The sequence below is a fragment of the Acomys minous genome (assembly GCF_964271855.1).
Source record: "Acomys minous genome assembly, chromosome: 1".
Taxonomy (NCBI): Eukaryota; Metazoa; Chordata; class Mammalia; order Rodentia; family Muridae; genus Acomys; species Acomys minous.
Genome location: NC_140483.1, coordinates 113,373,646 through 113,394,836, shown reverse-complemented (window position 1 = coordinate 113,394,836; position 21,191 = coordinate 113,373,646). Strand labels below are relative to the sequence as shown.

The window sequence follows — 21,191 nt, the reverse complement described above, 5'->3', positions numbered from 1 at the left end:
CTATGCCACTGAGGGTCTCACTACCGGGACAGAGCACCCAGCGTAGGCAACTTACAGAGAAAGGACTGATGTGGTTTTGATAGGGTGTAGTCCATGATGGCGGGAGGGGTGTGGAGGAACACCTGACAGTTGAGAGTGTGTAGCTGAGATCTCACATTTCTGTGGCACAGGAAGTAGAAAGCCGAGGCTAGAAGACACAGCCTTCAAGACCTATGCCACCATTGATCTACTTTGTCTAGGTACACCGCCATATTGTAAATGTCCACAACTTCCTCAAAGTGTACTGCAAAATGTTCCAACATGGAGAGTGCAGGGGACGTTTCACATCCAAACCATGACAGCCCTACCCTAGTCCCCACGGTACCTTTAACGTGGCTTCAGAAGTTCTTATAATCTAACAGTGCTAACTCTGCTCAAAAAACCCAAAGTTTCTTCTGAGACTCAAGGCACTTTCTGAACTGTAAGCCTTTTAAAAAGTTCAAAAATCCATAAAACCAAACCAAGTTATATACTTCCAATATATAATGTCACCAAGTAGACAGAGAGGCCAGAGGCCTTGAGAAAAGCCTGTAAGAAAACAAGATGGAAACCCAGCAGGGCCAAACAACAAGTCTAGCTCCTAGCCCAACATCCAGAGTCCATGGTAGCACCACCCAGGCTCTCATTAATTTGGGAAGTCTTGACCTTAGGATGGGCTGAGCAGACCACATGGACTTTTTCTGTGTCATCTCCACTCAATACCTCCCTTGGCAGTTTGTCCATGTTCCCAAGATCTCCAACATCCTCAGTCCTCTACTGGAACCTGGGCATGAAATTCACAACTTCAAGTACAACCTACACCGGAGCTCCATGCAGGAAATTCAACTCTGCTACAGCCTGCATCCTTGTTAGCTTTTGCTAGGACACTGGTACAAGCTACACAACCTGCAAATCTTGAATTCTTCATATCTATATAAGCAGGGCTGCATGGATGACACTAAAGCCCTCTACCAGTTGAGAATGTGCAGAATTCCTTGGGTCACAGAAGAAATGGCTTCTCAATGTCTGCATGGTTTTATCTGAACTTGGAAAAATATTTTCTTAGGTGGCTATCTAATTGGTGTTCCATGGCTGTAAAGAGACACCATGACCGAGGCAACTCTTATAAAAGAAAGCATTTACTTGGGGGTTTGCTTGCAGTTTCAGAGGCTTAATCCATTACCATCATGTCAGGGAGCATGGTGGCACACAGGCAGGCACTGAGCCAATAGCAGAGAGTGTTACATCCTGATCCAGAGGCAGAGACACTGGGCCTGGCGTGGACTTTTAAAAGCCTAACCCTAGCAATACACCTCCCCCAACATGGCCACACTCCTTAGGGCATTCTCCTCTAAATACATTTGAATTGTTATACCTTGGAGACCTCAAAAGATGGGGTACAGCCATCGAGTCCCCTTTCCTGTGTCTCAGTACAAAGTGTAATATTTCCCTTTCACAACTACTTCCATTTTCTCTTTACCCACCTTGCGCACACCTGCCCTGGGGACAACTTTAAAAGGCAGCAGGCAACTTTAAAAGCCAGCAAGAATCTTTCCTCATCAAACCAAACATTTTCATAATGTTCTCTCCACATTTTGGTGTAATTTTTCATTATCCACTCCACCTGGGTCAGTGGAGTGAACAATATCCATGCCAAGGTCTGAATGCTTGGCTATTTTGAAACATCCTAAGCAAAGCCAATTACTGTATAAATCCATCCCGACTGAAATGTTCAGGACATGGACAGAATGTAGCCAGACAGTTTGCCATAATGTAGGACAAATAGCCTTAGTCTAGTTTCCAAGAGCATCCTTGTTCCCTACCTGAAACCTCATGAGGTTGGCCTTCGCTGTCCACGTTCCCACCCTGGCCTTCTGTACTGGCATCAGAATGGACTATGAAGCTCTGACTCCAGTATTACAGGGTTGCTTTACTCCACAGCTGAAAACCATTATCTCTATTCTTCCCTCAAACTAGTACTGAATGCTTATGAGCAAAATGGTCACATTTGTCACTCTGGTGACCTTCATCCCTAGGTACCAATTTTCTATATTAGCTCCTGTCCTAGTTTACCAGTTCTGTGACAAGCACCATGGCCAACCGCAACTTGAAGAGCAAAGGGTTTATTTCTGCTTACAGCTTCAAGGTCATAGTCCATCACTTAGGGAAGTGAGGGCAGGGACTCGAGACTTGGAGACAGGTACTTGGAGGAGACACCATGGAAGGGCACTGCTTACTGGTTTGCTATCGGGCTCTTCTACAGCCCGGGTCCACTCTCCTAGGGTTTGAACTACAGTGGGATGGGCCCTTCTACAACCATTAGTAATCAAGAAAATGCCTGCACAAAGACGTTCATGGCCCCTCTATGGAAGCAGTACTTTAACCAAGTTTCCCTCTTCCCAAGTGAATTTCAGTTTCTGTCGATTGAGATGTTAAAGCTAATTATAACAATTATTTTCTGTCTCTGTAACAAAATCATCTGACAAAGTAACTTAAAGAGGAAAGGTTTATTTGGGCTCAGAACTTGAGATAGTACAATTTGTCTTGGTGAGGAAGGCGTGAGGGAGGTTACAGTAGCAGGAGCCTACAGTTGGCCTTATTTGTAAAATAATGGACCAGGAAGCAGTGAACATGTGCCAGAGATAGGACTGGGCTTTAACATGCAGTGCCGGCTTCCTGGTGAGGCGCTTCCTTCAGGTGGACCATATCACCTACACATTCCACAACTCCAAAACAGCACCTTTAGCTAGAGGCCAAGTCTTCAGGCAAATGAGCCTGTGGAACCTGCTTCACATTCAAAGCATAGTAATCATTGACAAAATACTTTCAACATTTCAGGCTTAATTATGATCCTCTGTTTGAAACTATTACTCTTCATTATTCATATATACTCTCTAATTTTCCAAAGCAATGCACACAGTTTCTATTTAGAATGCCAGTTCAAGACTTATTATTTAAAGATTTGTAATTTGTCACAGATGTTTTAAATCTCCTTAAGATTACAAAAAGTTCCCAGAACACTGGTGAAATTTAGCCTCCAGTATATGCATGCAGAATATTTTTCTTATAAAACCATACAAAATAAAATAGGACCTAAAGTACAGTTTCTAGTATAAGTAAATTTAAATGTTACTCTTAATGAAGTCTTTCTCTTTTGGTGAAAAACCTGATGAATATAATCTTAAGGAATGTAATAATATCATCATCAACTTTGCCTAGTTCCTAATTATTAAAGAACATACACATAGTCTTTAAGATATAGAGATCTGCTAACCTGTTATGCATACTAATAATTGAAATTTATCCATGTCACCAAGATGCACTTTAAAATATAAGCATATCATTAACATGATTTCAGGTTGATCTGATGAGGACCTGATAGAAAAAAAACTAATAAAAAAAGGACTTGCACAGAAAAATTTTAAGCCAGTAAAAAGCACAGTTAATAAAAATGTGTAGAAATTAATTGCTTTAGAGTTGGTAAGATGACCCATTAGAAGCTTTTTAAACATGGTCTGCAAATGAGAACAGTCAAGGTGAAGAAACACAGCCATTTCCAAAGAAGCAAATGGAGGGAAAGCATAGGAAAACCTGAAAGAGGTGACAAGATAGTTAACTAGGGCAAGAAGGTATAGAAAGTTAATGTAAGGAAGTAGAAAATAGTCCCAGGGTCCAGCTTAAGCCCTGGGGGGTGCTCAGGAGAATGAGATAAGCCAACATCCCTAACATCAGCTGCACTACTGTCAACAAGATAACCCTACAAGTATCACAAACCTTACTGAGTGGGGAAAAGTTGGTATGATACTTATTCCCCATGTATGGCAATCGTGACTTTAAATTGGCCATGTCACTACTGATACACTGGAGTGGTGCATCTGAGTGCCACCCTGAGGGAAGGGCTATTGCTAGAGACCTGAGAAGAAATGGCAATTGAAGGCAGCAAGCACAGGACACCTTGCCACAATGCCTAAGTGGAAGATGGCTGACCTGGAGATGGTTAGGATTAAAACTAGACATTCTGAGAACTTATCGGGGTTAATGAGCTCCAGTAAAGGACACGGTCATTGGTGGCTTTATTCTCTGCTGTAAGGAGTAAACTTTATCTCCTCATGATCACAGTGGAGGTGAACACCTCTGAACCCGTTGTCAGGAACTCCTCAGCTTCCGGAACTGTGTGCCTGCCATAAATGGGTTAGTGTGGTAAGAATTGGAGCCTTGAGCCTCACATCCAATATACCATTCAATGTTTTCTACCCCTGTGTATAAAAACTGTGGACTAAGGCTGTGGGACAAGCCAGTGAAGGCAGGGATGCCAATCTGCAAAAGAAGAGAGGGCTTTACGGTGAGCCCAGCCTAAAGCTGACACCTAACCTGTGAGCTAGCCAGCAACCAGCTTATATATGGGTTGTTTTGATGCTGCTGCCTTATGAGATAGTGTATACTGGATATGGATACTGGGAATGATGCTAAGGACTGAGCATACAGGAAAAAGTTTCTAAGAATGATATCAAAGATAGCCAGAGGGGATTCCTATCCTAACAGATACAGAGACAGCAAGTTTAAAAGGTGAACAAGAGAGATGAACAAACAAGGCAACACAACTCTGCCAAAAATAGACAGTTCATCAGTCACCAAATACAAGGATACTAAGATGGTTGAAATGTTAGACAACAAAATGTGTAGCTTAAAAATAATCCCTGACCTCAAACAGAGTTTTTTTAGAGACAGTCTCTTTAAGAGGTGGACGGTAAACTGATATCCACATTGAGAAGAATGAACTTTTGTCCCCATCTCTCACCTTGTAAATAACCAATTAAAAATGTAAAAAGTCATTAATTCAAGAGAAAACACTTCAAGATATAGGCCTAGGAGAAGACTTTCTAAAAATCAGGACTCCGCATCCTAGAAAATAATAGGAAAAATTAAAAAAAAAAAATAGGATTACATAATGTTCAAAAGCTTCTATACAGCAAAGGAAGAATTAGTAGAGTGAAAATCATTGCAGCATTCATGTGGCATAGCACTAATATCCAGAATATATATAGAACTTTAAAAGTAAGTGTTAAAAGAACAATTAGCTCCTTCAATAGGTGAGCAAATGAGCTCAGCAGAAAGTGTTCGAATTACGTTGTATAAGTGACTAATTAGTACATGAAAAAAAGGTTCAATGTACTTGGCCATAATGTAAAGGCAAGCATAACTGTTACCACCATCTTATCCCCCTCAGTCAGAATAGCCACCAAGAACAACAACAACAACAACAACAAAAACAACAACAAAAACAAGACAAAAAACAATTTGTGGGATTGTGAAAAGGAACCTTACATACTGTCAGTGTAAATATGAACCAGCTATCCACTTATGGAGATTCCTCAAAAACTAAGAATAGAAGCAATCTAAGATTTTTCTATGTCACCCTTAAGGTTATACCCAGATGAAACAAAGCCTGCACACAATCAAGATACTTGAACTTGCTATTGTCCTGTAGTATTGCCCACAACAGCTGAGTCGTACAATTGGCCTGAGATCTATACGCACAATGGGGTTTTATTAAGCTGCAAGAAAGAATGAAACTATGTCATTTACAGGAAAATAGACAGAATGAGAGACCATCGTATAAAGTGAAAAGATCAATTCAGAAAGATAAATTCTGCTTGTTTTGTCTCATGTATGGAACCTACATTAAAAAAAAAGACACAGATGGAGAGGGGAGAGGGTAAGCTGGGGGAAGGTAAGCCTGAAGGAACTAAGTGGAGACAAAAGAAGGTAAAGGATGAATATAATCAAGAATTTAATGATGAAACCAGTTACTTTTATAAATAATATATATTAATAATATTTTAGAAAAGAGAACAGGGCACCTGGAAGTGATTGTTTCTCACGTATATTTGTTAACGATAGAGGGAGTTGAAATTCATGTCAGCTTTTTAAAGGTATGTCCAATTTTATATTTTCTTTCCCTTGAACTCACTTCAAGTACTTTTAGTCAACTGTTTAACCTTAATAGTAATGTACTATGAAAATGTGCAGAGCAGGAAATCTGGAAATATTAAGAAATTATTCTATGATTAGAAGATGAAAATACAGCATTTACCATTTGCTTCCTCTCGTGTTGGTGGATGGTTTATTTGCATTTCTGCAAAAGTAGAAGTGGTTAGTATTAGATCTGTTTGATGGCATTATAACTGAGAACAAAAACAGTAATAAAAAAAGAAGCATGAGTTTAACTCCTTAACAGTGACACATCCTGTGGCTGATTCCTAACTCTGAGCAGGGCATAAAACCATCACAAGACACACTTCCACATATCTGCGTTTCCTCTGTAACAATAGCTATCCATGTCACATTAGCAATGTGGACATTCTAGGCCAATCAGGAGGTCATTGTCCATCATGTCCAGTTGAGACAAAGCATTCTGCACCTTCTTCCACTGCCAGCTGATTAATCCTCACCTTGACAAAAGAGTTCAATTTCTGAATGCATCAAACCTTGGGACATGAAGGGAATCCATCTGAAGAAAACAGAAGAAGAAGAAGAAAAATAAAATTCATTTTCTTGGCTTTTATAATCAGTTTAATTTCTATGTTTTCTCTCATATACAGAATCTACATTTAAAAAGAGAAAAAAAGACATGGATGTAGAAAAGGGGTAAGTTGGGGAAAGGTAAGCCAGAAGGAACTAAATGGAGACCAAAAAAAAAAAAGGTAAGAGATGATAGTAATTTTCTATACATTAGGTAACTATAAAACAAAAAACAATAGCCTCTGGCAGTGGTGGTACACACCTTTTGTTCCAGCACTTGGGAGGCAGAGGCAGGTTGATCGATGTGTCCAAGGCCAGTCTGGTCTACAGAGTAGGTTCCAGCACAGGCAAGGCTACACAGAGAAACCCTGTTTCAAACAAACAAGCTTACAAACAAACAAGCCTAATCCAACATATTACATCCTCCAAGTTTAGGTCTCTGACCAGGGACAAATGGCTAACTGAGGTGCCCATTATCATGGAAAGCAGACACTGGCCACCTAGTGTCCCTTAGTGCCTACCTGTTACACAACCCTCATAGCTGTGTACTCTCCAGCCCAGATATTGGGCTGGGCTACCCTCTCCCCATGTTTCTCTGACCCTATGTAATGCAGTCATTATAGCAATGTCAGGCTCTTGGCTCAGACTGCCCCTCTTGGTTTGTAGATCCCCCTCTCCCCTTTCCCCTCTTCCCTCTCCCCTCTCCCCCCTCTCCTCTCCCATATCCCATCTCCCCTTCTCCCAATCTCCTGTCTCTCCTCTCCCTCCCCTTCCTATATCTCTTCACATGGCCTGACTCAGGGTCACGTTCACTCTGGATTCTCTCAGACATCTGTCTCTGCCTGTGCTCTCCCTTTTATCTACCATAAACCTTCTCCATCACCATGGCTAGGAACAGTCATGTTCATCTTTTCTTATTTTATTTTTTTTTCATTCGTTCATTTTTGTGCTTATCTTGTAGCTGTGGCTTGTAGAGTCAGATGCCCCTGAGAGGAGTTTATCAGTCTCAATCTCCAGTTCCCACTGAAATCCACAGGTGCTGTGGCAAGCTGCCGTGGGCCAAACTGGAACCCTAAGAAATGTAACCCACTTACTGCCTGGGGGAAACTTTCCACAGGAAACTAAATTTCACCATTTCATTCTTTCCTTTATTGAAGTCTGTCTTGCTGTCACATGGCTTGATGTAAAATTTGTTCTTTGATGACTAAATTATATTGCCTTAAAACACGTTGAACCCATAACCACTTTGGGAAATACATATAGGGTAATAGTGCATGTTAGTGGCTCCCCCAGATCAACCAAGCTTCTGTGTCACAAGCTTTCTGCAGCAGAAAGTATGAAAATCAGTCTGACCTGAACTGGCAGGTCATTCTTCAGTGACAAGACCCTAAGGGAGAGGACCAGGATATCAGAAATAAAGAAGATAGAAAAGTTTGGCTGCAAAAGGCTTTCCCAAGCTCTATCTTATGCCAAGCAAGTTTATTAAAAATCGCAGGTTCTTACATGTAGTTTATAGGAGTGAAGTGGGACAGAGCGAGCAGAAAACTATGGACAATGAGGTGAAGTCAGCCAAAGCTAATCGGAGAATATTGAACAAACAGAAGGGAGGATATCTCTCGTGTCACAGGCAGAACACTGATAATTCTAATCCTTTAGGGAGAAAGATGTTTCTTTCTCCCTGGTTTCTCAGAATCTAAAGTTGCAGCTCCCCCAAGACGCTAGCCCAGACCATTATTAGCTCAGCCAAATATAATCTTGATTTTACACAAGGAACTGAATTTCTCTAAACACCAGGGCTGCAGGGAAGCTGTAGATCAGCCCGGATCCCAACACTGAACTCAAAAAAAAAAAAAAAAATCAACTTTTATTTCTTGATTTGTGCCCTCTTGGGGCTTAGTTTTGCTGACTAAATGATCTGCCTCATTCGTAAAACTGTTGTCAAGCTGAAATGAGAGGGCCATTAGGAGGATTTTATGTGCTATCGAGTAGTATAGAAATGTCATTATTGTACTCTGCGCCCCCAAACCACAGCTCCTGCTACTGCGTTTTCAAATGTACATCCATTTTCCCCATCTATCTACCTGTCTACTCAGTGAGGACCTAGAAGTTTTCATTTGTGCGCCAGACAATTTGATGAATATTGAGGCGATAGGAGCAGCAAAAATATGGATTCTGGCCTGGAGCTCCAGGATCAGAGAAATATAAATATAATATGCATGACAAAATGTGGTAAATGTCTTAGGAAATACAAAAGAAGTATGTAGCTAGTCTCCTTGCTCCTTACAGTAAAGAAAATGACGGAGCCTGAATGCCAGGGAAAAGAGGTACACAAAAAAATGAGCAAAAATGTTTCAACGAAAAGCAGCACTTAACTGAAGGCTGGACAATAATTTGGGTGACAGGCACAGATGAGGCCAGCAATGGTGTCACAGAATGAGAGTGCAACAGTCCCAAAGGCACATGATGGGCTGGCTTCATGTGCTACAACTTAGGCATAAGACTGGTTCACAAGGCAGTGTAGGGGGAGAATTGCCAAGAGGCAGAGCTACGGGGCCAATCCTCCACACTAGCTGCGAACTCACCAGATGTGCTATTGAGTGGATTGTGAGCATGCACAGTCCTACCCAGTGGTCAGGACCACTTATCTCTCCACCTGAGAAGACTACAAGAGATCCCATCACCAGATTGCAGTAACTTGCATTGTGTTCAATATTTTTCTGCTGAATCTAGTGACATATATGTTATACTTTCAATTTTCCAACTATGCAATCTTGGCTACTTAAGTGGGTTTTCATTATATATTCTCATCTTTCCAGTAAGAGTGTCTTCATAATAAATTTGAACCCAGGTGTAGTAAATCCACTACCATTCCTGCACTCAGGAGACAAAGATAGGAGAAAAGTAAGTTTGAGGCCTGAGATTCATAGTGCAATCCTATTTCAAAAAAAAAAATTATACTTAATTCAGGGCTAGGGATGAGTCCCATTTGGTAGGTTATTTACACACATAAGCTGGGCAGGTGGTGAGAGCTAGAATCTCAGCATTCAATTCAGTAGGTGAGGGCAAATCTGTAAATATACAATGAATGCAAGGCCAGGACCACCCTAGACCTTATTTCTTAAAACACACACACACACACACACACACACACACACACACACACACACACACACACAGGGGGGGGGCGGGGAGGGATAGATAGGATAGAACCTGGATCTCTCTAAACCTTCGTTTCACTGTCTGTAAGAAAAATAATCTACTATAAAATGGTAAGATAGGGTTTAACATGGTTTACTTAATGATGATTTCAGAAAGTGATAAATAAGTAAAAAATGTTAGTTATTACTCTTGACTCTCATTGCCAAGCACAGTACTTCATTCTTAGTTGACATTATAGCAAATATAGTCAGGATGGGACTAGGAGGAGAGGAAGGAGGGGGCTACGATTGGGATGTAAAGTGATTAAATAAATATATTAATATTTTAAAAAGATCTCAGCCTAACAGGGAAACAGTGATCAATCAGATTCACCTCACAAGGAGATTCCACAGTATTGCTGCTGCTTATTGAAAATATAAGACCAAAAGCCAGCTATGGCTCAACACTATGGGAAAGAGGAACCTGGCAATACAAGAAAAATGGAGATTATCTTATTTTCACTTCCTCTTGCCATGACAGAACACCACCATCCAGGCAAATCACAGGAGAGTTTACTGAAGCTTAAAATTTCCGAGGGTGAGTCATGCCCATCATGGTGAGAACATGACATCAGGCAGGCAGGTAGGCAAGGTACTACCACTGGAGCTGAGATCTTCCACCTTGAAACACAACCACAAGGCAGAGAAAAGTCTAAGTGGGCATGCTGTGGGCTTTTGAAACCTCAAAGCCTACCCCCCAGTGACACACTTCCTCTAACAAGGCCGTACCTCCACATCTTCCCCAAAGAGTTTGTACAACTGAGGACCAAGTACTCAAGCCACAACAGAAAGCTTTGGTAAAATGACAATGCTGACAATCCAAAGGAAATGAACGGTTCGTTGGTGTTCTAATTTGTACACACTTAGATGTCTTGATTTGGGCTGAGTTACATGACAGTCACTTTCAAGGTTATCTTTCAAAACCAGTTTTTCTGACTTTTTCATTCTTGCCACCAAATCAGTATATATTGACTGATTTTTAAAAATATGCTCTCTGGCCTTGCCTCTTATCCATGGCTTCTGTCACCACTCACTCTTTTCCCTGAAGAGGCAGGATAAAAGTGGTATAGTGACCCCAAAGCCACTGCAGAGCTTGAATATTATTAGATACAGTCCCGTGTCGATTCTGCTAGCTTCAGAGTTACTGAAATCAAGACTATTATGTAGAATCTCCTTCCCTGGACATCACATTGGAAATAAATAAATAAATTCCTTTGAACTGATTCTGTGAAAGTCTTAGAAGGTAGCTTTATATGCTGGGCACAGCAAAACAGACCAGGGGTGTGAATAATTAGGAAGCTGAAAAAGAGGATTCAGAGTCTGAGGCCAGCATGGGGTGCATAGTCGGTTGCTCTGTCAATCTCTCAGAGTTTTAACCTTACCACCAAATCTTCCCTCCAGAGTCTCTGCTCATGAAGACAGAAGATTTGTAATTGCCTTAAATGATCTATCTGCAGTGCGCACCTCTCTGCTTTCATATCCGTGCTTCTGCATATAGTCAAGGCTCTCTATTCTTTCATATGTATGCTCCTGCATGCCTGTCTAGGCATGCAGCTAAGTCCCTCAGTGAGTACCTTAGTTTATACATCGAACTGTCACATGAGAAAACCCTCAAAAGCACAAAGTTAACCAGCCAGGGCTTGAAGCTCCAGATTGTGACTCAGATTTTTGTATTAAGTTAGGAAAGTTCCTCACAGCTCCAAGCAGAAGTGCTAGAGAACTGAGCTTTGAAGAAAGGATGTAAAGGGAGTGGAATACAAGGTGATCTGTATAAGCTTGCAGTCCCAGGTTACTGTACACAGTACCCAGATACTAACAAATGAATATATAACACCCCTCCCCCAATTAGTAGTGGGCCCTCTTCACTGGCCTCGAAGAAAATCCAAAACTAAAGATTCTATATGTCTTCACAGTAAGAATAGGAAAGGATTTCTGTGGCATGGCCCTGAAACACATGAGCTGTATTTGACTCTTCAGCCACTTCTTTCCTCCACCTGCTATAACCATCCACCTCTCCTCTCCTGCTCAGTAAGTGTTCTCTCTCTAGCTCCTAGAGCCTGCTATGCCGTCCAAGGCACTCATCACCTGTGCATCTCTCTGTCTTAAGGTTATGAAAGTCTACTCAAATTAACAGAAACTGACTTAACAATTCATGTCTTACCACTTATGTCATTATCAACTATGTTTAATGCCAGAATAAATTCCTAAGGTTTACAAAGATTAGCAAAAACTGACCTATAGATATATGTCTAAAGTTTTATTTTTGACACTAAAAAAGCCCTTCAACTCAAAAATTTAAAGCCCAAACTTACTAGGGATAAAGCTGTAAAATCCTAATCTTACAAAAAGTACTAGACTGTAAACTGTTAAAGATAATTAAGGCATGCAACTTACCTTATAAATGATCAACTTTTTTAATGTCCTCAGAACTATGTTCATACCCATACTAAGTACAAATGAATTCATTTAATGACAAGTTTTACTTAACCTCCTATACGTGATTTCAAGGTTAAGCCTAAAGCATGTAACTAAAAATTAAACTTTCTTTAAAATTATGTATATTTAATAGATAATAGCCCTAAAACTCTTCAAAAATTTGTCAAATATGACATTTAAAATGTTTAATGAAAATCCTCCCATGCTAGACAGAAATTCCAGCTCCTAGAGTTGACCCTGAGGTCAACCAAGGAGCCAATGGGGCACAGAAGACACCATCACTGGGGAAAGAATTGCCCTGTGACTCACCTGCTGCCAGGGCCCTGTCCAAACTGTGGACACTTTTGGATTGGGTGCCCTACTCTGCTGTCCAAAGTAGGTCAATTTCCTACTCCACAGGAAAATCTCTGAGACCTTCTGGGTCTGGCAGCTTAAAGGCAGTGCTTCTCTGTGCGGCGTCTGAAGATTAAAGGCTGTCCAATGTGACAGCTAAAGACCTATGGCCTCTGCCCCCAACTAAGCCATGGAGACCATGGGAGCCTAGGCTAACTACCCGGTTAGTATATGTCATTTGATATATAGGCCACTTGGATTATACTTCCTGCTATAATTTATCCCTCTCAGATGGTATTGACAACTAGCATCTATTTGTCACCAAGCATATGAGCCTTCTCTTCATACGTAGAAATCAAGCCTCAGGCCTCACTTTTCTAGGTCTTCAGCTGAGAAAGACAGTTTACCTTGCTATCGGGCTCTGAAAAACTCACGGATGCTTTTAACCCAAAATCTTTTTTTGGCGGCGGGGGGGGGGGGGGGGGTTGGGGGGGGGCGGGGGAGGAAGGTGCTTTCCAAGTTTGAAAGGCTGGAATCCACTTCCCTTTCTACAATATAGATTTCAGTACAGATTATAAACAGTAGTAATGCTAGCACATCTAAAACATTTATCTTTTTATAAATAAAGTTAAAAATATTATGCAATCTTTGGAGAGCTGGCTTGGCTTTACCTCTCCCAGATCAAATGGACTCCACCCAAATATGTCTGTCACCCAACAATCCTAGTTTCCCTGATTGCTGCCTGTTCCAGAGGGTAGGATCTCTCTCTCTTCCCTGGTCTTGGGTCTCTCGTCTCACAACTAGCAGGGCATTGGAACCATACACCCAAGATAAAAAAATCCCCTAAGCTCTTTAACTTTACCTTCTGTCCCTAGTCGATACCTGTTTCAACAGATTTCTAATCAATTGAAGACTACAAACTGCCTGCCCTTCCCTAGGCTAAGGTGGTTCCTCAGAACCTAGGCAGCAAGAGAAACAGATGTCCCCCCAGTCTACCCTTTGACTGACATACCAACCTTCCTGTCCCACCCTCAAGACAAGACCATCACAATTTCAGCAGAACATAGCTACAGAAGAGATTAGTCTGCCCTTTTATCATCAATAAAAGGCTGGGATGTTAGACCTCAAACTCAGGACATCTTAGCACCTGTGGCTCCTTCCCAGAATTTCTTGCCCTACCTCCTACCTTAGCCCCTCCCTCCCAGGGACTGGGCTTCTGCCTGATCTCCATATAACAGCCATTTTGGCTACACCAACCTCTTGGTCCCTTGGCCCAGGCCACCTCTTTTGGTCAGTGGCTTCTCTCTTGCTTGCCTTACTCCTCTCTCCTTTCGTGATCTGGTTTCTGCCATCTGCATTCAGCCTGGACTCTCCTCCTCCTGACTGCTTTCTGCCTTATATATACAATAAAATAGTTTCCTATATTTTAGTGGTAGTAGTCATGTCCTCCTCCTTTTATTTCATTTGTCATTTAATATGTTTCCAACAGGGGTCTGATTACTGGCATTGAAAATATTACAAGAAATACTTGAATCGATGTCTCCACCCCACCTCCAAAAAGTGAGCAAGACTCTTCCCTGTGCCTCATCCTGTCCGTTTCCCACCATTATTTCTTGTCACTTTCTCACCAAGGAATGGCTCAAAGTGACAAGGAAGAGCATGAAAATACATGGCAGCCAAATACATGTGCAGAATAGCAAGGGATGATTAATACTGGCTTCCGCCAGAAGACGCCAGTGAAGTTAAATGCTTGCTCACTCTCTCCTCATAACTTTCATTATTTCTATTTCCCTATAAAAAGAGTGCGTTACATTTCTATACTTTATCAAAATGCCTACATCTTTTTAAGAAAATCTCTTTTGCTCATCATTTTCCTCTAGTTCCAGAAAGGAAAAAGGAAATGATTTGTCCATAGGTTAATTATTTTGAAAATAAGTAGGTGCATAAATTACCTTTAACAAGACAACTGATGCTGTTCCTGAGATAGAGAACTAACAAAAACAGTATGTTCCCTCTAAGATTTCCTGACTTTGGATTCTGTGGTGCTCACCTTCTCCTTTCTTCCTTTCCTCTCTTATTTTTTTTCCAGAAATACTGACTAAATCCCTGCTTGGTACAAGAAACCATGTGGGGAATTAAAATGAAATGCATAATACCCTGTCCTTAAGAAGCTTATCATCTGCGTAGGAAAAACACTGTCACAATGACAGTGATGCCACGTGGTACGTACTGAATGGAGGGCAAAGGAAGCATTTGAGCACTTTAAAGAGAGTAAACATGAGTTCACTCCTGGTGAGATACCATGACAAACTTGATGGGATGGACAGCTGCCTGTCTGGGCACAAAAAAGAAAGAAGATTTCAGTACACAGGAGAGAATGAAATAAGCAACTGCCCTCGAAGTCCTGAGAAACAAGCAACATGACATGGAGACTGGTTAAGGAAGGGTGTGAACTGTAGCTTCCTGGCAAGAATTTTAAGGCTAGAAAGTCAGTGGTCAAGGAGGTTGACTGATTCATTTGAACCTCTCCACTGCAGCCCCTGCACACAGAGGCCATCCATGTGTAAGGTCCTCCTATCAATGCACTTACACAAAAGAAGGGCACAGAGTCAAAGGGCTGCTCTGGGGTACTTTCCTGTCCTGCACATCACAGGTCAGAGCCTATGACTTATTTATAGTTTAGAAATCACTTCCTTCCAGAGCATCCACGATGTTTTGTTTGTCCTATGAACAAGATTTTGTTTACTGTATCTTTCAGGCACAGGCACTTCCTGTTATCTTCTTGGAATGACCTCCAGAACTTGCAAAGCCATTAAACAAGGGAAATGCTTTGTAAACTTGGAATGGGTGGGGTTTTGTGAGTGCCTGTAAAGTTGAGGGTGATAATCAGGCTTGCAGAGGCTCAAGAATATCTTGCTCTAAGAAGTAGCCCTTCCTGTACTCAGAGGCCCTCTAGCACAGCATAGCAGGCATAGGAGAATGTCTCTCTCTCTCTCTCTAGGTCAACAGATGATTTCCAGGTTTCCAGACTAAATTATCCTAAGACAAATAACATCCCTGTGTTAATTCTAAGAATTACTCTTGGGCTTTGTTATTAGCCCTTAAAATAGGTAAGGAACATCACATCTGATGATGGTCACCCTGAGAGCCATGGCAATAGCCTGTTAGGTTACCACAGTCATACCATGAGTAACAATGTTTCTGTTAAATATAGATATTAACTCAATTTTAATGATTTCACCATTACAAACAGGATCAGACACTTATAATACTGCATGAAAGTTGGTAGTTTAGAAAACTTGGAGCTTGCAGTACCACAATATGTTGCAAGATTCGCTCCAGTAGCATCCCCGGGGGGACTCAAGAATCCTCCCAAACACCATCTGCACCCAAAACCTCACAGCATTCGAAGCAGGCCCTTGAAGATGTAATAATTTAGTTCTTGCTAGTGTAAGATGAGCTTGGTCCAGTGACTAGTGTGTTATCAAAAAGACACAAAACACTCTAATTGACCAAAGTCACATGACCATGGCAACAAGCTCCTGAGTAACGTTGCTGAGATCTGAGGAACATAAGGACCATCAGCAACCATCCGTAGCCAGAAGGGCCCAACAAGGGTAAGATCCCACAGGTGTCAGGGGCAAGATGTCTTAGCCAACCCTGGAATGCCTAAATTCCTGTTGTTTAAAAGTACCAGGTTTGTGGCCATTTGTTCCATCAGCCAAAGAAAGTTAATACAAATAGTAAATAAGAAAATGCAAATCTATTTATACGCACATGTTCTCATTATTCAAATAGGATTTTGATGTTGTTGTTGTTCCAAACCTTAAGTGGCCAAACCTGAATAAACGGCAGACATCCCATGGTATGTCTTTCAGCATAGAAATAAAGCACAACCACAAAGATATGGGGGTTGAAAGGAGGTAAAAGTGATGAGAAACTCCTAGGAAGCGTCTATGTTGCAGTTGCCACAAGCACTGCTCGGTGTTTTACCTAAGGATTTCTGCTTGGCTCTCAGAAGGCACTAGCAGCTGGTAGTCCTTCACCCATATGCAGTTATGTTGTGAACATTTGCTCTCTGAGAAAGCTCCAAGGGGCATGACTAAGCTGATCATCTTGCTTTTTCCTTTTGTGATGTGTTTGCATGGGCATTTCTGCCCCACATCCCAGAAAAAAAAAATGGCTTAATGTGTACCCTACCCAGCTCCTAATGCCTACACTATAAGCACCTTGTGTGGGCCATTTCCCTGCAGCTACTGCTTGTTGCAACCATGAATGTCACCTTTCAGACTTAATCTGGCCTAGCTGACACTGCACAGCAGCTATTATTGACAGCTTCTGGAAGATCCCTTTCTGCTATGCTTTGTTCTATTTGCAGAGTCACAATCCTGTTTCTTTCAGAACTAAGGAAGCAGGCATGCTCTCTTCCAGCTCTTTCTATCTGGAGAACAGGAAAGAATGGGTGTTTGGAAGCATGCCTCTCATCAGAGTGCTGGAAGGATGAGCACGGACCATGATTTCTTGAAGATCTGCTCTGTTTGAGCATCAAATATTAGCATTTGATGTGCCAGGCATCAAGCACTGATATTTGATATGTTGTAGGGTACATATCATTTAACTGACTTTGGTGGCTTCATACAAGGTGTCACTAAACTTACCTTAGCTCCAACTCAGTTGGCACTAATTATCTTTTCCACTCAGCCAGCATAAGCAAGAAGTAAGGCGCTTTCACGTTGGAAAGAAATCACCAGGGTTGGTGTGACAGAGTAGAGGAAGAACATGAAAACTGAGGGCCGGGTGAAGAACTCTCTAGCCCTCAGATGTGAGGTATACGATAGGGTTGCCCAGAATTCCTGGAAACTATGGGTGAAATGGGCAGTCTTCAGTGCTGTGTGTCCCTGTCACATGGTGAAGCCTGGGCCTTCTAGTTGGCCACATTGTGCTAGAAGTCAAGTCTACATGAGATCTTGAAAGAAGAACTCCTTGAGAGGAGAATGAGGAAAGGCATTCCTAAGTAAAAAAAAAAGGGGGGGGGGAGGTGGTCGTTGGTCCCCCATAGGGAATCAGCAATGTGGAAGAGGATTTTCCGGTGATAAAAGGTGCTCTTATTTCACAAAATCTTGTAAGAGGATAGCTATCAGAGTAAATTGGGGGTGGAGCTGGAGGGTAAAGCCTCTAACAGAACAACATAGTTGTTTTGTTTTGCTTAGCTTTGCTTTTTTATTAGGCAATTAAAATTGTTGAAAATTTACAAATGTAGAGAGGTGTAATTAAAACAAAGCTTTTAGAATATTTAACACTATTTTTTTTATTTAAGAGCTTGCCTACCTTATAGAATATTAAAAGTCAAAATTCAAATTACAACAAGAGATAAATAAGAAAAGAGAAGTCCAGGTGACATGTCATAGTGACGCTGGTAACATTGGCAGTTGATGTAGTATAGTTTCTCCTGCTGCAATAAGACACTGACCAAAACCATCTTGGGTGGGAAGGGTTGGTTTGCCTTGCAGCTTGCAAACCATCACTAAATTGGGCCAAGTGAGGAAATAGAGTAGAGACTAGAAGAATGGTGCTTACTGGCTTGCTCCCTGTGCCTTGATCATCCTGCCTTCTTATACAACCCAGGACCCGTGTGCAGAGGTGACACTGCCCACAGTGGGTTGCACACTCCATTGTCAATCTCTAACCAGGAACATGGCCGCACAGATGTGCCTGATGGCCAATGTAATGGAGGCGATTCCTCCACTGAGATTCAGTCTTCGCCTGTGATCTCCTGGGTTGGTGAAAATTTACCAACTTACTTGTATAATTGGTTTGAAGGTGGTGGGCAGGGTAAGAAAGAAGAAAGGGATGTTAATAAGGAGGTGATGGTGATAAATCTAGTATTGATGAAACAGGGACATCGATGGGGTAGAGGTAAAGAGGAGATGGACTCAGCAGTGTCCCTTGCTGCTGCGTTTCTGTGCTGTCCTGTCCTAGGACTTCCATGCCTTTTATTGTTAATTGCATCACCTCCCTAGTTTGCTGCTGTTCACAGTTGAGAACATCTTGGCGTCTCCAAATCTATACCTTTGGGTTTGCCTCTCGTAGATGCATCCCTGCTGATTACCTGCTAGTGAGGAGAAGTGTAGGAAAACCCATGACATTGACTATTCAAATTTTCAAGATGGGGGTGTGAATGTAGCCCAGCTTGCCTCAGCAAGAATTAACACCATGCAAACAAAAAATTTCAAATCAGTTACACAAGTTTCCCACACCATGTCTACGATATTTTGAGCTCAATACAGAAGTTCCACCCTGTTTTTGAAGTTGGGGTCTGGCCCTTGCCTGGGACAGAGATGTTAAACACTAGCTAACAAAATGTCATTTTTAAAATTACAATTTATTTAGCTTACACCCCTATTGTTATTCCCTCACTTGTATCTTCCTATTCCCACCCTCTCTCCCTCTTTCATCCTATTCCCCTCTGCTAGATCTCTGACAGAATGTCATATTTAAGCCTAGGAGTTCTGAGGTGGAAAGTCTAGGAAAACATCTGAAGACTAAGGCTGTATAAACAAATGCCCCTTTCTAAACAAGGCGATGTGGAATTTTTTTGGAGAGAGGGAACTGCCATCAGCACCCAGGAAAGAGCATGAACTATCTGGGTGTGAATCTTTGTCTATTGTATTTTCTGTTCTGGAAGTTGCCGCTAGACTCCGTTCTTCATTGCTTATAAAATTGCTTTAATTCTACAATTTTAGTAAAGATACTATTATTTCAACAAACATTCTTACTATTAACATCATACTTTCCAGGGTTAAACATTGGACCCTTTTGTGATACATCAAGCAGACAGTAAAAAAATAGAATATAAAATTCACAGTGAAAGAGCATTTAATGAGCTATCAATGAGTGGCCCATGATGCTCAATCCCAGGGAAGGACAGGACCCATGACCTTCGGGGGACACACACTGGCTCAGTTTCAGCATCTTACTCCCAAAGAACATCAAGACCACATTACCTTTCACAGGTGAAGATGGATTCTGACATGGTGTTTGGCTCTTTGACAATGATCTTCTCGCAGTACCAGTACTGGGATTTGTCACTGGCCTCACAGTGCAACAGCACCTTCTGCAGGTTTCCAAGAGACACTGCTTCTATTTGAAATGTGTCAACCTGGGAAGAAACCCATGGGAATGACTAGAATCCAACAAATGACAAATTCTGGCAATAAGAGTCACCCGAGGCTGCCAGGAGCAGCACAGCGCTTGAAGAGAGAAAAATCTTACCACAGTTAAAAGCAGAAGGGCAATGAGGGAAATATACGCAAATTACTTTCTATCTATTAAAAGTATGTTCTTTCTTTCCAATTTTTATTTTTCTTCATTGTCCTTTCAGATGTAGTTAAAAAAGAAAAAGAAAAGAAACATACAACTAACAAAGGGGTCTCTAGCTGCAGACCCTGAGAAGAAGCTGCTTAGAAAGTGCAAAGCGTGGCCCTTGAAACGTGTGCTGATACGTGCAGAGACAAGGGGTACAATTCTGACCTTCTGACTTTCCTGCCCTCCTTTCTTCAGTAATACCCCTCATGGGCCCTCCTTTGAAAAGGTAGTGTGTGTTCTGAAGTTTGTTGTGAGAGTGGACCCTGTAATCTTCATTCCTAAAGAGCTATCACATCAAGAATGTGCTGACACTTTTTATAGATGCAGGACCTGGATGAAATGTTCTGCTGGTGAGAATAAAGAGAACTCCTCCCCGCAGGCCTGCTCAAGATGGTTGGTTTATCTGAGGAAAGGGTCACGAATTTAATTAAATTTTACAAGTGTTCAGAAATGGCCGCTGTCTGTTAGCTACTGTTGCTCTATTTCCTGGTTAAAAGGGAACTCAGTATTGCCTGCGATGCCTTTCAGGGCTAAGTGGTACTAGCTGTGATGTACAGCATCACTAAGTTAATTCAACTTAGCCACTGCAAATACACTCCTGAGTCTGATCTGTTGGTTAATATTACAACAAGCAAACAAACAAATAAAAACCCTCTCTTGCTTCAGCCAGACCCCAGCCCAAGGCCGCACAAATTTTAGTGAGAATGTGTTGTGAACCCTCCTGAATATGCTATGGAAACTTCCTGCACTGTCCAGAAACTTTTCAAGGGGATATTTCATAGTAAGTGTCACTTTTTGCCGCATGGCCAGATGACTTCTTAATGCTGGTTGGCATGGTATCACGCTGGTTGATATGCTGTTCATTGAAGAAAACATTTTTTAAAGGATACGTTCTAAAATGTACCTGGGAAGAAAAACATTTATTTGTCTCTGGTTCTAGATTTTAAAGATGATACCATTAAATTTACACTTTGACTCCTCCTTATTCAGAGAGCAACGATGCCTCCTATTCAAGTTTCATCCCACAGTGCAGCATCCCAACTCTATGGGAAACGCAGCCCATAGAGGTGGATTAAGAAGACCAACCATCAAGATGACTTCTAAATTTCCAGCCTGTCATCTTGACTAGTTTCCTTGCTGCTGTGCTGCTGCAGAACATGTCCGCTTGGTGCAATGGTGCCCTCATTATTCATTAGAAAGCTGGAGGATGGCAGAGTCTGGACCTTATGCAAAACTAGCCAATTAATTCAGAGGACGTTGGCCCTTGAGCACTTAAAGTAAGACTGATAATGTAATAAGTAAGCTATTGTTTCTGCTATG

General features: G+C 41.6%; 1 protein-coding gene across 1 annotated transcript in view; it reads right to left on the bottom strand.

Moving 5' to 3' along the window:
• The window catches only part of RP1 (RP1 axonemal microtubule associated), a 296,647-nt gene that overhangs the window by 87,122 nt on the left and 188,334 nt on the right, over positions 1-21,191 (bottom strand). Inside the window, exons 23-25 of the mRNA XM_084776855.1 lie at positions 19,511-19,665; positions 6,471-6,529; positions 6,113-6,154 (exon numbers count right to left, since the gene is read on the bottom strand). Coding sequence (XP_084632981.1) covers positions 6,113-6,154; positions 6,471-6,529; positions 19,511-19,665 — 256 coding nt within the window. The remainder of the gene's footprint in view (positions 1-6,112; positions 6,155-6,470; positions 6,530-19,510; positions 19,666-21,191) is intronic.